Below are 17704 nucleotides of genomic sequence, written 5' to 3'. Positions count from 1 at the left end.
TCCAAGGTATTCTCTGCCATAGGTCTTTTAAACCTCTAAAATCCCCCTTTCCAAACGGCTTAACATCACTATTTTATAAGACTTTCTGCTACACCCTGGTCCCTACACTCAGCAGGCTTTTCAACTTCTTTGCTGATAGTGGGACGATTGAAAATTCCATGCTTGAAGCCTCCATTCCAGATTTGCCAAAACCAGGAAAAGTGGCTACAACAGACCTAATGACATCACTCTCAGAATTAATACAGTAATTGCAGAATTTTGGGGATATCTCCGGGATTAAAGTCAGCCTCTCCAATTCCCAAATAATGAAGACTGTATCTGAGACACACCAGGATCCGTTGAAGGCTCACTACTCGAATACTTGGTGCACGGCCTACCTCGCGTACTTGGGCATACAATTGTATTCTTTCCTAGGCCAGCCCCCTCTTCAGTACAAGAGTGCCAGCCAGATGGGCTGCGAGGCGGAGATTAGGAGACACATAACCCATAAAGAATGGGAGGACATATTTTATACAGCCCACTACACAGCAGGCAACATATTGAGCATTGAAACGGCAGTTAAGATTGTTTCATATTGGTACTGGACGCCCGCCAGAAAACAAAAAAATGTCTATCATCTCTTTTGTCTTTTAGCGTTGGCATAACTGTATTCCATGTAGCGATCCCCACTCTATCCGCTGCCTGTCTGCAGTGCGATCAAAGAATCACCTTCAGCATCAGACCATTTTTGTAGTTTACCCCGCCATGCATCAACAGAGGGTGTGCCTGAGTCTACTTTGAGAACCTAGCTACTTGTCATTTGGCCAATAGTCTTGCCAAAGAACCAAACTTATTTTCCATGTTTGCCATCTTTACCCTTTTGTACAGTCCTTGGATATTGGCCTCCATGATTAAAGTACATCTTCTGCCTATCATTTCCCAAACCAAGCTCTAAACCGCATCCCAGAATAGAGCAAGCTCGGGACAATTCCAAAATATATGATTTATGTCCTCTGCAGTATGACGGAATCTTGGGCACACATCAGATACAGGATGAAATGTTTTATGCAACTTACTAGTGTTCAAGTATGTCCTATTAAGTATTTTAAATCAATTTGAACACATTGCTCAATACCTTTGAGGGGGTACCAGACTATTCTGAACTATTTAAGATTATTGCTTGTACCTACATCTCATTCCCAGAGGTTCATTGGGGAAATATCCATCTTAGATTGACACGTAAAGCTATGATACAGAGCTGTGATACCTTTCCATAACCCGCCATGTGTCAATTTTGCATGAAAGGTATTGTATATAGCACATTCAAACTTGCATTCTTTCCAAAGCAACTTAACCTGCCTTGTCCGTGCCCCATATGTCAGGAACTTATCCACTGGGAGTTCCATGTCGTCTCAGTTCCTCAAACGTGTAAAATGATTGTTTGACATACATAACGTAGACCTCCCCTCGCATCTGTACGATAAAGATATCACTTCCAACAATATTTGGCTGTGTTTGTGCTTAAGATAGAGATGAACCTCATTACCCAGATTCAGCACCATTGACAGTAGTTTTTCATTAGTCGTGGACCAAATATTTAATTTCCTTAAGTTGCAAATTTACCAGCCACTCACTGAAGCTGGCTCACGATGTAATAAATCTCATAATCTGGGGGAGCACATCCTCCCTCTAGAACTGGTAATTGTAATTTTTGCAGTGCCACCTTGTTCTTATCACCTCCCCCAGTAGATCCTGCCTTCAAAACGTTATCTGGCAAAGCCACTGGTAAATTCACAAAGAAATAAAGGAAACTAGGACAATCCTTTTGGAAAAAGCTAACCTACCCATATCGGACAAGGACAACTTGGTCCAAAATTTGATGGAATTGATGAAGTGGCAGGGGGACAGCGAGAGCTCAGATCCAAGGAGATCTTATCTTGGTATAGACTATTTATCATAAGGCAGGCTGAACATTTATTAAACTGCTCATGAGAAAAAATGGAAGGCCAAAGCAGTTTTTTTTATATACTTGCAATGAGACACAGCTAAAACATTAATTGCATTTACCTTAACGATAGGCTAAATCAGAAATTTGAGGCCATAAAAACTAGAAATAATTACCTCTGGTGGGACCATCAATTCAGCGTTTAAATGAACCAGGGCATGGGATGTTATTGTTAAATTCCCTCACTGAGGAATAGCAAAGGGTTGTCACCTTATGGCACTTCGACATCTTGCCGACCAAAAGGAAAAGGCTCCAATATTCTCTTTTTTTACCAAATTGAATCACATACAATACCCAAACCATACTTTCTATGCAACAGACCAGCAGTTCTTAACCTTTTCACTTCTGTGGACCCTCACTGAATCACTCCTGGAAGTTGTGGACCCTGGCCTAGGCAATTTCTCTGATATTAATCTAGTAAAACACATAAAATTACAGAAAAAGTATACATCAAATAAATACACAAATTATGAAATATTTTTTATGATTCACAACAGAAAAATGGAAATTTGAATGGAAAGGTTTGAGATTTTCACAATCTGGCTATACTTCTAAAAGACAAAGCCATATGTTAAACTTTAGCATAACACTTGTCTTTTTTGCTCCTAAGGCATCATCTCTTTTTGTCAGCGCAAAATAGTGCTTCTCCTGAGCCATTAATCTATTCTTCCGATTGCTCTGCTCCCACAAATCAAGCGAAGGGTATCAACCCAATTTCTAGCCTCCAATTTCAAATGCCTCCACTCTTACAAAGCGTTATATTTTACATTATGCCTTTTTATGTGTATATACCTTATTAATCAATGAAGCATATTTAATATTATAAACAGTTTTAGACCCGCTAAGGACCACAGGTTGAGAATCACTGCAGCAGACCTATTTAACACAGAATAAGAGTTCTTCTTGCTGCTTATAGGCAATTTAATAGCAAACACAAAATGGACAGTGTTTCTGGAACTCTGCATACTGGAGCTCAGTCTTTCTTCTACACACTCAGTTAAACAGGTTAACAAAATGAATGCCTTGGTGGTCTCCATTTTGGTAAAGCGGGACAACAAGAGTAAACCCTAGGTCTTTTGTATAAAATCTGGGAACCTGACCACATCCCTTCCAATGTGACTACTTATTTTCAGGATACTCACCGTAATGGTCACAAAAGGTAATGGCTGCATGATAGTGGGACAAGGCCTTAAAGTGTTCCGCCTTAACTTGAACCATGGTGGTCCAGGAGAATGGCACGTAATCCTTCACTGGAGGCTGTGTCATCATCTGGCAGACCAAGGAATAGGCTTCTTCCACCTGCAGAAAAAACAAAAGCGTACCAATTTAAACTAAGACATTTGTTGGACATTACTAAGGGCTGTAATTTCCCTCAAAGAAACCCTATATTCCTTAAGTTCTGGAGTAGCAATATAAAATACAAAATTAGCCTACTGGTTGTTACCACAGCAAATGTGCCATTAAGGTCTTGACTTTATTACGTCATACACAATGACAAAGCTTATGCTAGACACTTTAGTAATTTTTTCTGATACCTTTACTTCTCGTATCGAAGTAAATTTGAGGAGGCTATGGATTTTGTTGATTCTTTCTATTAATGTGTCCAGACTTGTTTTGAATACAAAAAATTAAATAATCCGGGTCAATAAAATTGTCAGGGGTTACATTTTAAAATCACTGCAAAGAAAACATGCAAAAAGTGGTTCAGTGAGGTTAAAATTGGCATTCTAGTCACATGGTACCTCACGTATGCAAACATGCTAGCTACCCAAGTGGCATCCAAACACAGTTGTCTAAATGTATCATGGCAGCCATTCCTGGCAGCCATACCCTTCTGCCAGTGCACTCGCAAGGCTTCACAGTACCCCAATCAATCGTTATTAGCCAATTGTATCTGGAGGATACCTTGCATTACCATCACTGCCTTCTACCTGATGCTTCTGGCATCAAGAAATTCCTATAACTTCTGCCTCAAATAAGCGCAAGAGAAAAATTATTCGTTTAACGTGAATGAAGATAAGGAGGTGAGAGAATGTGGCCTAACGGCTAGGGCAGTCGACCTTGAAGCTGGGGAACCGGGTTCGAGTCTCAGCAGGGACGCTCAACATTCTGTGATTCGGGGCAAATCAATTAATCTCCCCGTGCCTAACCAAGATGCATGTGTCTGTCTATAACATAACTGGTGCTCATATAAAGCGGTCCGATACCTTCAGGTCTAGTTTGCGTTATTTAAAATTCCCCCATCTCAGCCCACACAAAAAAGTGGGAATGCCTTGATTCCCCAACGGCCGATACAGATATCTGTCACTGCCTTCCCTTATTTATCACTGGTGCCAGCCACCTGGTGTAAAAGGCATCCTGCTGCTTTAGAAGAAAAAGGAAAATGTATGTCCATCTCTCTCCTGGGAGAGACCAACTTAACCACAAAGGCTTGTGTTGTAACTAAATCTTACAGCTATTCAAACGTCAAGAAGTCCAGTGAGAGGGAAATTGTGGCATAAGGACTGCAAAGAGGATGAGTAAGTGGAGGTAATGGAGATTACCAGCAAGTAATTATGTTATTACCTTCTCATTCTCATCAAAACATTCAGTCAGTGACTTTATAAGATTAGGTGGGCTTCGAACAGTGAAGAGAACAATAAAATAATCAAGTACAAGAAATACGCCTTGGCAATTCTTCAAAAGGTAAAAAATGTTGCAACAATTGTTGAAAGCCAGTGGTTTTGGCTGCAACGTTGCACTGTGTACAGTCTTGTACTCATAGCTAATTAAAAGATGTTTCAAAATAAAAGGGAGAATGGAAGGAAAGAGATCACTTGTTCGATGAAAAATAGACAGTGTCTCCATTAGCACAAAATCAGAACCTGATCCGACAACACTTGACACCCTAATATAAGAACATACCACGAAGCAACACTTTCCCACTCCTAGTGATGGGGAAGCTGCATCGAAGCAAAATTACAAAAACGAGCTTCCAAACAGAGGTCTGAAAATGCAAAATCTCTGGAATTGACTTTCAAGGTTTAGGAGAAGGATGTAACACCTTTAATTGCATATGAGAATTGCCTCTACATTGTGCCAATCAGGAAGGCAGAGGAACTGGTAACAGTCATAGAGGGAAGAGTAAGTTTCATATCCAGAGAAGAGAACTTGAGATTCAAATACACCCTGAATGAATGCTAAAGGAGACCAGTTAAACTGTCACAGTTACACATAAACTGCATTCGTCAACCTTCCATAATCTATGGAACATCATACAACTATGTATGTATGTATGTATGTATGTATGTGGTATTTCTACAGGACAAACCTTGCCAATGGCACACTGAACAAGGCCAAAGTCACGCTTAAAGTTGTCGGTAATACGAGGGAAAGTAGGAGCCGCGTTGAGGTTGTGCTGATGGATACCGAGAATGTATTCTAAACCCTGGGTGCACAGATGGAAAAGGTTTGACATCCTGTTTTTTTTTTTTTACACCTCTTAGTCTACAGTCCAACGGTGCCCTTGCTGTGGTGTGCCAAGAACCACCAGTGATGGTTGCTTGGCTGCATGATTGGCGGGAATGCTGGGTGTGATTGCTTTGTAATTGATGCAGATACAGTTGAAGATGCTGCTGGGTGGCGGGGGGAGGGGATTGAGGGAGTAATTGAGTCCCATCAGGGTGGGGACGATGTGATCATATTTCTCAAGGCCCTTGATGAGATGTGCTGTGGTATCACAATGTATCATACTGCAATACGCTGAGCTGGCCAGCAAAGTCAGACCACAATGAAAAATGGTAACAAATGCCCACTGTGCCTTTATCGGGTCAGTTTATCAATTCATTGTCAACTAAAGAAGCTAAATGATTACAGGAGTGACTATTTCAGGATATTGCTCATAGGTCATATTGTATCCAGTAAATTAAAAACAAAAGCATGTTGGAAGATAGCCTATATGACTTTGCCATCAATGAACCAGCACAATGGTTATCACGGAAACATGTAAAACAATAAGTTAGCATCATCCCACACAAAGGCACAAAACAGGGTAAAAAAAAGGCTACGAAACCCATTTAATATGCCTTTTTTCCGGCTGATACAACTTGCTCATGTTCTACAAATATGACCCTTGAATACTCACAAATACTAGTTCTTTGTGTTTGCCCAATAATGTTTATTAAACTCATATCATTTTAATCTCCAAGACAACTGTAAGGATAGTCAATGCTTTTTCTACTCTTTGTAAATAGAAAATGTAACCATATCCCTGTCCTTTGCCTCACTATTCTCATATTGCAACTCCATTTTAGTAATAAAGGCTTGCCTCATGTAAAGTGAATTTATCACATCCTACATCTTTTTCTATAGATGATTAGTTATGAAGCGGATAGTAGGATTTTAAAAGCCTGCATACCACTCACCTCTGGAGTATACATTTCTAAACATAGCGCTGCTCTTATAGGCATTGTGATGTAAAGTAAGCTGCATTTTAAAAGGTTCAGTTCTGTTATATGTGTACTATTTTATGAAGGGTCACCATGATTTCTAAAGTGGTCCTGCATTTCATCCCAGTTCTTACATTTTAATAGGTAAAGAAAGTTAATGTTAGCACTAGTTGCATAATGTAAAATTCCCAGACAGATGCCATCAAATGCCTCTTCTCAATCAGCCAAGTCATTTTCAAGTTCATCAGGTACGAAGAAAGTTACTTGTCTGTAATAATAGGTTTGCAACTTGAAGCTAATCTACGCACAGCAGATGTGCATTATTGTGTTATATAATAGTCAGGCTCAAAATAGCATCATATTTACAACAAAGAGCTTTGTTTGCGTATCAAACGTAGGTGTGGCGTGACGTGTGCAATGGGTGTGTAAAAGGTCTCCCATGTGCCCTGGTCCCTGTGGAGAACCATATCCCAATGCTGTAACACTGGGAGCAATCTCTATGAAGGTTCGACTCTTGGAAATTGTTACTGGATGCAAAGATGCACCATGTGTCATATTCTCTATTGGAACCACCAGGGCTTCCCTTTTCTACATGAAAAGATGGAAACGTTTATGGCTATAATAAGTGCAACTTGCCATTGAATTTGAAGCTACTAAATGCATCCTTTATGTTGGTGAGATCTGTATGGTTATACCTCTAGTTAATATTTAAGATTATGTTATCCTTCCTTATGGTGCTCTAAATCCTCTGCAGCTATGACCTACAGTAACATTATGTGAAGTTGTGAACTTTTCTGGTTTGTGATCCTCGCCATATCACAGAGGTGTTGGGAGGGTTAGGGAGTGAAGGGTGGTAAATTGTACATCTTTAGTTCCATTTTTGTATTCTACAATTTTCGCTTAATGTTTAAAGATATGTGCTAAGCTGATAGTGTATCTTCCTTTCATGGTTACAAGTGATGAAGAAAAACTGAAAAAAGGTGAAGGAACTGTGCAAAGAAACCGATAACTCACCCTTGCTGCTTCTTGTGCAATATGCAGCTCGGTCAGGAAATCCCTATGGCCCTCCACTAGGGTGATCTTTTCAAATACGCACTCCTGGACCTGGGCAATCATGAGCTGGACCAACATGTTCAAGGATGCAGAGCTCATATCCAAGCTGGGGGCATTGGAGAAATTTTCCTTCAAGTAATTGAAGGCACCTGAAAGAATAAATGACCAAAGATCCTATCAGTGAACGCATTAAGGATTCCAGGACACAACCTAAGATGTAACTGCAGGTAAAACAGGAATCCCAGCAAACAATCATTTACAAAGGAGTGCAATCCCACCATCCCTAACACTAAGCATTTTTTATCCTTTATCCTGCTACGCTTATTCCTTTATGCCCCACTTACTGCTTTTCTCTATCTCTGTTTGGAACCCCATCTCACTTTTAACTGAAACAAATTGTGTTCTTTCCCCGATAACTCACAATAAAATCAAATGTTTGCACCTTGTTTTATGAATATTTTACAAATGTTCTACAAACTTATCATATGTGCTATTAACTGTGTGCAAAATCTCAACAGTTACAAATTCCTAATTACCATCTCTTCATGGTTGGCATCCATTCGAAGCAGAAAATTAGTGTTAGAGAAAAGGTAGTAACTGCAAGTGAAGAATAGTATCCCTCTTTTCACTCATCTCTCAGATATACTCAGTGTACTGACTGGCAATATTTCTTAATTGTGGTTCTAATATTGTTAAGGGATCACTATGTCCCAGTAAAATGTGCCATTGTTAAATTCGGACTGGACACTGTGTGAAGCAGGTGCAATAGGATCCCCCTGCAAAAATCAACCAGCATTCCACTAGAGCCGTGTTCAAGCTGCTTTCTTAAACCTTGATAGAAGTTATTTCCACATCATAGACATTTAGCGATATCTGCAGAGAGCACCATGTCACATTTCCATACCCTTTTGTCCCCTGTGGACTGCTGAAGGGTTGTCATATTCTACTGGTGAGCCTCTGTGTAGATAAGACTATATCTTTGTCTGTCTGCCTGTTCGTATCCTTCTAACTGGCACTGGCTGTCGTTCTCAGTAGTGTCCTGAATCTGTGTTCCACTGTCTGTAACTGTCACAGTGTCTGCGCCTCTGTCTTGGTATCTGCTTATCTGGGTTTATATATCAAGGTCTTCTTTCTAGATTCTGTACACCATAGACTCTGTTGCATGGTCAGCATATTTGATCTAGTGTCAGTGCCCGAGTACCAGTGCCTCAGCACTTCGGTGAGGAAACTGCATGCAGTTAGATGGAGTCATTACCAGAAAAGGCGCTATAGAAGCTAAGTAAAGAACAAGTTACTTACCTTCGGTAACACCTTATCGGGTAGAGACTATCTAGCTTTAGATATTTTACCTTAAAATTATCCTCAAGTGTCAGACTGGACTCAGACACTTTTCGTGAGCAGTACCCCTGCAAAACAGTAGGGGGCGTTCTTGACGTCGTCCACACGGAAAATGACATTCACAATGCCTATATAGGTGCCACCCAAACGAACAGGCATCAGTTTGTTTTCACGACTTTCCACACCAAAAGTGCAGAGCCGTGGAGTAAACTGAGCACTGTTGTGGAAAACTAAGGCCCTGAAAGAGGAAAGCCCTGCCCCTAGAAATCCATTAGCAGAGCTGGAAGGGTGGGTGGGTGGGTCTGTAAGGAATCTGCGGCCAGGATCTCTACTAGATAAGGCGTTACTGAAGGTAAGTAACTTGTTCATCTGATAGACACATCTAGCCGCAAATTCCTTACCTTAGATTAAATACCAAAGCAATACCTTGCCGGAGGTCGGTCTGCGGACTAATTTCACACGAGAAAGTCCTGAAGGAACAACAAACAAAATGCCCATCCCTACAAACCTAACTGTACAGGCAGTAGTGTTTGGAAAACATGTGCAATGAAGCCCAAGTTGCCACCTGGCGTTTACCGCGAACATTTGAAGAAGTGAGGGGAGTTTATACGGCCACGCGAGACGCCTTGATGGTCGTACGGAGTCAGTGGTACCAAAATCTTCTCAATTTACCCTCCATTGGAATATACCGCAGTACTGATAAAAATTATTTAGAATCAGACTAAGCCCCCTCACGCGAAGACACGCTGTAACTTCCTGCATAAGAGAATTGGTAGCTACGAGCTGACTAGGAGTTGCCCTGACCATAGGAAGAACTGTCATATATTACTATGGAGACCTGAGCCATTAACAACAACGGATCGTATATTGCACCCTTTATTGGTGCTGTTTGTACATCTTGTTTCTCCAAATTGGTCAACTTATATGAAGATAGAACGTAAGCAATAGGAAATATCTGTTTTTACCATCCCCTGATATCTGGTAAATAAACTGTGAGAAAAAGGTCCTGAGGAAGGTGGCCTAGAGCCGCCGAAACGCGTGTCGACCTGGTGCAGGGACCTCTAATTGCATCTTGAGGCTCTAGAATTGGCACTTAGATCTTGCCAACTATAACTCAGCCTTTCCCTTTTTCCTTGATGGTGTGGTTTGAATGTAGTATGGGTGTGAGAATGTTAGTATTTTGAGTTTGTGTGTATGGTAACAGGTGGTGTCTTCTTAAATAATCTGTGTCAATTGATTTTGTACATATTTATAGCCATTTTTGTAATATTTGTTTATATGTATTAAGAAAAAATATTCCCAAAAAAATGTATTCATGATGAAATAATGTTTTACAAATATAATAAGAAATCATACAAAATGAAAATAAAAGTAATGTTGAAATAAAAATTGTCTAGAATAACTTTGTCGCCAAGCTTTAATAAGTAGGATGTATACCAATATTTGAAGTGTATGGCCATTGAAGGAACAATTCTTTCACAGTGATGTTTTTTCTTTCCCCTCTGTTCCTTGGCCACAATTAATCTTGTTGAGGGGGTCCCATCATACATGCTGCCACCTGGCAGATGTCCAGGAAGGAACTTAACATGTTAACGCACTGGTGGCAGCGTTTGCTCTGGTGGAATGAGCATGTAAATTCTCTGGGCGTTGCCTCTTATCCAATGCGTAGCAACTCTTTATACAGAGCATGATCCATTGGGAGATGGTCCACTTCTGCATGTCCCTTCATTTCTTCCCTCCGACATACCCCACAAAAAGTTGGTCGTCCACCCGGAACTCTAGTGTGCGGACAAGGTAGAAAGACAATGCTCTTTTTGGATCCAGATGGTGAAGTTGCTCCTCTTCCTTGGAGGGATGAGGTGGAGCATAGTGATGGTTGCCTTACGTGACATGGAGTGACCACTTTCGGAAGCAAGAAAGCTCTTGCACAAAGTACACGCTTGTCTGGGTAGATGTTTAGGTAAGGAGGCTTGGATGACAAGGGATGAAGCTCACTGAAACTCTGGCGAGAGGTTATATCCACCAAGAAGGAAGTCTTGATAGTAAGGAGCCGGAAAGGACAGTTGTTAAGGGCTCAAACGGAGCATAAATCAGGGACGACAGGATCAGATTAAGGTCCCACTGAGGCATAACAAAGAGAGAAGGAAACATGCTGGAAACCTTTAAAAAACCTATGTACAATAGGGCATTGGAAAAGGGACTGTTGGTTAGGCAACCGCAGAAATGCAGATATCGCAGAAAGGTATCCCTTAACAATGCCCAGAGCAGAGCACTGCTGGGCAAGGGAAAGATCAAACAGAAGAACCTGAGATGGGGAGCAGAAATAGGGTCCACTTGTATTTCAGCACACCATGCCACAAATTTGCCCCTATAATAGGAGTACACTGTTTTGGTGGAGGAACGCCAGGGTGCCAAAATTACATTGCAGACTTCTGGCAAAAGGTCAAAAGCTGGCAAGTGTGCCTGTTCAATTTCCACGCAAGAAGGTGGAGCGTTCACGGGTTTGGGTGGAGAACCCTCCCTTGGTGCTGCAACAGAAGATCTTCCCGAAGGGGCAGCCTGATCAGAGGACCGATGGTCATGCTCAACAGCTCGGGATACCAGACTATGTGCCCAATCCGGGGTCTCAAGAATGACTTGGGCCCGGTCGTTCAGACCTTCTTGGGAACTCTTGGCAGGAGTGGTATGGGCGGAAAGGCGTACATGAGGCCTGAGTTCCAATCAAGACAAAAAGCGTCCTTGAGTAAGAGCTGTCTTGAAAACCCCAGTAAGTAGAACTGCTATCACCGCGATTTCTAAACAGTAGCAAACGGCCCCCTCCGGAGACACTGACATCCGGGAGGGCTGCGGGCGAAGTGTATTGATGAGCCTGGCGCTGAGCCTGTGGGACCGGGCGGCTGCTGAAGGGCTGCGGACGGCGTGACGCTGACCGGCTGGCTGCTGGAGGCGGCAGATACCCTGAGAGAGGCCTGAGCCTGGAGAAGCGACCCCGGTGAGTGTGCACTGGTGGTGAGTGTGCACTGGGGGCGCGCAGTGGCTGGTGTGCGGAGCGGAGGGGAGCACGTGGCGGATCCGGCGGTTAGGTCGGACCGCAGCTGACCAGATCCCTGAGGCGCGTGTACGCGTCCTTGACCCGGGGTGCATTGGCTGCGCACTGAGAGGTCGCTCCCCTAGTCTCTCCTGAGAGACCTGGTATCGTTTGCTGCCTGCATTTCAATTTGCTTTCTTCGTGTGTTGCCTGCACTGTTGTTGTTCATATTGTAGCGCTTCGCCTCGCGCCCACGTGTTGCCTGCCTCTGTTGCTGCTAGCGCTTTGCATCGCCTCCACTGCCTTGACTTGTTATTAATATTCAGAGCGAGTTTACCCCCGGCGCTGTGCTCTGCCCTCCCCTCCGCTGCCATTTTGTTTATGTTGTTGTCCTCGTCAGCCCGCCCCGCCTCCCAGCTGAGACGCCCTCGCCCCTCCCCCTCCACTATCCATATATGACAGGAGTTCCCGCGCGCAGCGTTCACGCGCAGCGACCGCGCCCAATCCGCGCCGAAGGTGCGCCAAAGGTAAGCCCGTCTACGCCCGTCCGCGCCTGGACCGCGCCCAGCGCCAGACCCCCTGGCCCCCGTCCCTCCCAGCCCCCCGCATTACCTACGATGCCGCCACCCTCCTAGCCCTTAACCCCGGTCGAGCCCCCAACTGCGTCCAAGCCGCCCCTGGACAAACCCATGGACCTTTCTCCTGCTTCTCCTGCAAATTCAGCGGCCCGACAACATCTCCGCTACGACCACACCACAGATTCCCGACCCCAACCACCTACAATGCATCCTTCTCAACACCCGATCGGTCCACAGGCACGCCATTGACCTATGGAATCTACTAGACACCATTTCTCCGGACATCGCCTTCCTTACGGAAACATGGATGAATGCTTCCTCCGCACCAGACATCACCATTGCCATCCCTGAAGACTATAAGATCACTCGCAAAGACCGTACCAGCCACACAGGAGGAGGAATCGCTATCGTCCATAAGAAATCTATCCGCATCTCAACCAGCTCTGACGCCAACCTCGCCAACTCCGAACACCTTCACTTCCAGATCCACATCGACCCCAAGACCACACTCAGAGGCACCCTCCTCTACAGACCACCAGGACCCCGCGCAAAATTCAGTGAAGACATCACGGACTTCATCACCCCACACGCGCTCCCCTCCAAAGACTACATCCTTCTGGGAGACCTCAACTTCCACCTTGAAAAGATCAACGACCGCAACACCGCCACCCTCGTGGACAACCTTGCCAACCTCGGACTTAAACAACTAGTCACTTCCCCCACCCACATCGCAGGTCACACACTCGACCCCATCTTCACATCCAGCAATCATGTCTCCTTCAACCACACCACGGACCTCCTCTGGACTGACCACAGCTGCGTTCACTTCACCTACAACAAACCAAAACCCAGCATCCACCTCCAACCTACCCTGCAAAGAAACTGGAACAAAATCACCACGGACCAAATCTCCGCATCGCTCCTTCGAAACACCCCAGCCCTCTCTTCTAACGCTAATGAAGCCGCCGCCAACCTCACCCTATGGTTATCCAACACCGCCGACACCTTAGCACCACTAAAAAAACGTCAAAGCAAACCTGGCAGCAAGAAGGCCTCATGGTTCAACGATGATCTCAAGAAGTCCAAGAAACTCTGCCGCTCCCTTGAAAAGGCCTGGAAAAAAGACCCAACCACTAGCACCAAGGACGCCTTCAAAAACGCCACCCGCACTCACCACCAACTAATCCGAAAAGCCAAGAAAACAGCATTCAAGGATCGACTTGACAACAACGCCCACAACAGCAAGGAACTTTTCAACATCGTCAAGGAATTTTCCAATCCCTCGGCCAACTCCAACGACATCACCCCCTCTCAAACCCTCTGCGACTCCCTAGCCTCATTTTTCCACAACAAGATTGCTGACATCCACAACAGCTTTGACAACCAACCCGGAAACCAACCCACCCTACCATTTGCTGATCATCTTCCCCCCGTGAACACCCTTAACGACTGGAACCCAATCTCCACTGAGGACACCATCCGCCTGATGAACTCCATCCACTCAGGATCCCCCACAGACCCATGTCCTCACCACATCTTCAACAAAGCAGACTCCGCCATAGCACCGCACCTCCGAGACGTCATCAACTGCTCCTTCAACTCCGCCACCTTCCCGGAAGACTGGAAACACGCTGAACTCACCGCCCTTCTGAAAAAACCCACAGCGGACCCCACCGAACTCAAAAATTACCGCCCCATCTCGCTTCTTCCATTCCCGGCCAAAGTCATCGAGAAAGCTGTTAACAACCAGCTCGCCGCTTTCCTCGAAGCCAACAAATCCCTCGACCCCTCACAATCTGGCTTCCGAGCAAAACACAGCACTGAGACCGCCCTCATCGCAGCAACAGACGACATTCGAACTCTACTGGACAATGGGGACACAGTCGCCCTCATCCTCCTCGACCTCTCTGCAGCATTCGACACAGTCTGCCACAGCACCCTTTTACAACGCCTCAATAACATCGGAATCCAAGGAAAAGCACTTGAATGGATCACCTCGTTCCTCACCGGAAGAACCCAGAGAGTCCGCCTTCCACCATTCAAGTCCGAGGCCTCTGAAGTCATCTGCGGCGTACCACAAGGATCCTCACTCAGTCCCACCCTCTTCAACGTATACATGAGCCCCCTCGCGGCCATCGCACGCCAACACAACCTCAACATCATCTCTTACGCGGATGACACTCAACTGATCCTTTCTCTCACCAATGACCCCAGCACCGCCAAAACCAACCTACACGAAGGAATGAAAGAAGTTGCCGAATGGATGAAACAAAGCCGTCTGAAACTGAACTCAGACAAAACAGAAGTCCTCATCTTAGGTACATCCCCCTCTGCATGGGACGACTCCTGGTGGCCGGAAGCCCTCGGAAAAGCACCCATCCCGACAGACCACGCTCGGAACCTAGGCGTCATCCTGGATTCTTCACTCTCAATGAACAGACAAGTCAGCGCTGTATCCTCTTCCTGCTTCAACATTCTTCGCATGCTCAGAAAAACATTTCGCTGGATCCCCTCCGAAACAAGGAAAACAGTCACCCATGCTCTGGTCACGAGCCGACTGGACTACGGAAACACCCTCTACGCAGGTGCTACCGCAAAACTCCAGAAGAAACTCCAACGAATCCAAAACGCCTCAGCCAGGCTCATATTAGACATCCCACGCAACGAACACATCTCTGGTCACCTTAAAGACCTCCACTGGCTACCCGTCAATAAGAGGATCACTTTCCGACTGCTTACCCACGCACACAAATCACTCTACGACATCGGACCAGAATGCCTCAACTCACGACTGTCCTTCTACACCCCCTCCCGCCAACTACGTTCCTCCAGCCAAGCCCTCGCCACTGTACCTCGCATCAACAAGACCACCATGGGAGGCAGATCCTTTTCTTACCTAGCTGCTAGAACATGGAACTCACTCCCCGCTTACCTTCGCCTTACCCAGAACCACCTAGCATTCAGAAAGCAACTTAAAACGTGGATATTTGACAAGTAATCCTCCTCCCCCTCCTAAGCGCCTTGAAACCCTCTGGGTATGTAGTGCGCTATATAAATTCTATGACTTGACTTGACTTGACAGTAGTGGCCTACGGCTCGGCGGTTATATCGAGCCGCGGCGTGCCCCCCCTGGAGTGCCCTCTCGCAACGGAGTAGAGACCCAGGGCATTAGGTGTGCGGGGCGGTACGCCATCCACAACGCTGACCGCTATTGACTGAGTGGGGCTACCCAGGGCCGGACGATTGCGCTGCCGCCCCATGATTGTGGAACTGTGTGGAGGCTTGGGGTGAGTCGTGGAGATCTCCGGGGGCCCGCATTGCACAGCGGAAGATTGCTGTTTCGCCGTGCCGTGGATTACCTGGCCGTCCATACCCGGTATGTCACCGAGGGACCAACCGGTGGGCCTGCCGGCGGGTGGCTGACGGAGGGGCCCTCATGCTGCGACGAAGAAACCTAGTGGGTAGCGTCTGGAACTTTCTCCCGGGCGGGTCCCACTGGTTGCGGGGCATCGGGTCCTCGAAGTAAGGCACCCTCGACAAGTTTACGGGTGCGGGTGGAGCAGCCGGGGCCTCCGGGGGCCCTCCGCCCCAGGGGCCGGATAATGCTGCGCTTTTGCCGGCAATCACCCAAGCTAGAGATACCCTGGATGCCAAGATAGGGGCTGTTGGAGCTGATGTCACGCTGTTGCGCCAAGACTTGCGAAACGCGTTGGCGCGCATCACCGAGGCTGAAACGAGGATCACCGGAGTGGAAGACGACGTGGCAATATTGAAAAAGAAAGTGCCGCCATGGAAGGGATCCAGAAAAGCCTGGTGCTCCGGGCGGAGGATGCTGAAGGACGGGCCCGGCGCAACAACCTGCGGTTCGTTGGCTTTCTGGAGGATTGTGAAAAGGGGAATATGGAGGCCATTCTTACTCAGTGGCTGGAAGGGTGGTTGCCGCCGGAGTCCCTTTCTCGCTGCTTTGTCATAGAGCGGGTGCACAGGGCGCTCGCTCCGAAGCCGCCGGTTGGAGAACGCCCGCGGCCAGTGATAGCCTAACTGCTTAACTATCATGATAGGGACACTATCCTGAAGCAAGCTCGGCTGAAGGAACCCCTCATGTATGACAACCATCGGATTATGATATTCCTGGACTACACCAAGCTAGTGCAGCGACAACGGCAATCATTCACAGAGGCCAAGGCTCGCCTGACGGGACTCAAAATCCAGTACGCCCTCCTTTACCCAGCCCGCCTGCGAGTGATCTTTCAATCCCTGACCATGTTCTTCAACTCTCCGGAAGAAGTGTTTACATGGACTGATGAAACGGTCCAGGTCCGGCCGCGCACTCCGCCGGCTCGAGACTCTGATTCGTCCTCCTAGACGGCGCCGCGGCAGACCCACCGGCGCTCTCGCAGTAGGAGTAACTGGCGGTCCCGCTCCACTAATAGGTCCCCCACCAAGAAGGGTGCTGCGGAGGAGACCGCTCCTCCGGACTCTCAGGAATGCAGATTCTTGAATAAAAGAGGGACATTTGGTACCTAATTGTGTGGCGTTGCGGAGCGAACTCTGCAGATGACTGAGAATGGCCCAGCCTGAGGCGTCGGACGGTGGCCGAGACGCCGCTGACCTGTACTACGGATTTAATCAGCAGTTATGAGATGTGGGGTGGGAGCGGGTGGGGGGAGATGGCAAGGCGGACTACTACCCCAGGGTAGCGGTAGTCCAGTTGCCCGCAGACGTTAATTCCCCCCTAGGGGGTTGGTTGGGGGTTGAGGGTGTTGTTGTTGGGGATCCATTGGAGTGGGTGGCCCCTGACCTCCCGTTGGGGGTTGGGGCAGTCCTGCACCGCGACAGATACTTCAATGTTGTTGAGGTATAGGGGAGGGGGAGGCCAGTTTTCCGGGAATTGGGTTGGGGTTGGCTTCAGGGGCGGGGGGGTGGGGGGGATGCACAAAGTTTGGGTTTACAGGGGTAGCTCGTTGTAACGACCGGATTTTCGGACCAGATGGAATCAGCTCCTAGGAGCCCCTCTAACCCAGTCCTTAGAACGTATTTACAATGGGTATAGATATATGTATGTACATTTCGTACCTAAGGATGGGGAAAATAGCAATAAACATGCATAGGTTTTTCTACAATATCCTATTCATACCAACTAGTCTCGCGGCCACTTAGGCCCAGACTAATCTACCCTAGGGCAGGTCTGATTATGTACCATTACACACTGATCACTCTCAGTGCTCACTCGACACGCAATCCGGCGTGTCTACAAACGGCCCTGCAGTCCCAGTGCTCTCTCTCTCTTCCGGTC

General features: G+C 46.4%; 1 protein-coding gene across 1 annotated transcript in view; it reads right to left on the bottom strand.

Annotated features, from left to right (window-relative positions):
- Window positions 1-17704, bottom strand: part of RHPN1 (rhophilin Rho GTPase binding protein 1) — a 362986-nt gene that overhangs the window by 64936 nt on the left and 280346 nt on the right. The window contains exons 8-9 of the mRNA XM_086966302.1: window positions 7426-7613; window positions 3127-3283 (exon numbers count right to left, since the gene is read on the bottom strand). Of these exons, the coding sequence (XP_086822428.1) occupies window positions 3127-3283; window positions 7426-7613 (345 nt within the window). The remainder of the gene's footprint in view (window positions 1-3126; window positions 3284-7425; window positions 7614-17704) is intronic.

Source organism: Lissotriton vulgaris, chromosome 4_1, assembly GCF_964263255.1.
Source record: "Lissotriton vulgaris chromosome 4_1, aLisVul1.2, whole genome shotgun sequence".
Taxonomy (NCBI): Eukaryota; Metazoa; Chordata; class Amphibia; order Caudata; family Salamandridae; genus Lissotriton; species Lissotriton vulgaris.
The sequence above is the reverse complement of the archived record's forward strand: the minus strand, read 5'-3'. Positions and strand labels throughout refer to the sequence as shown.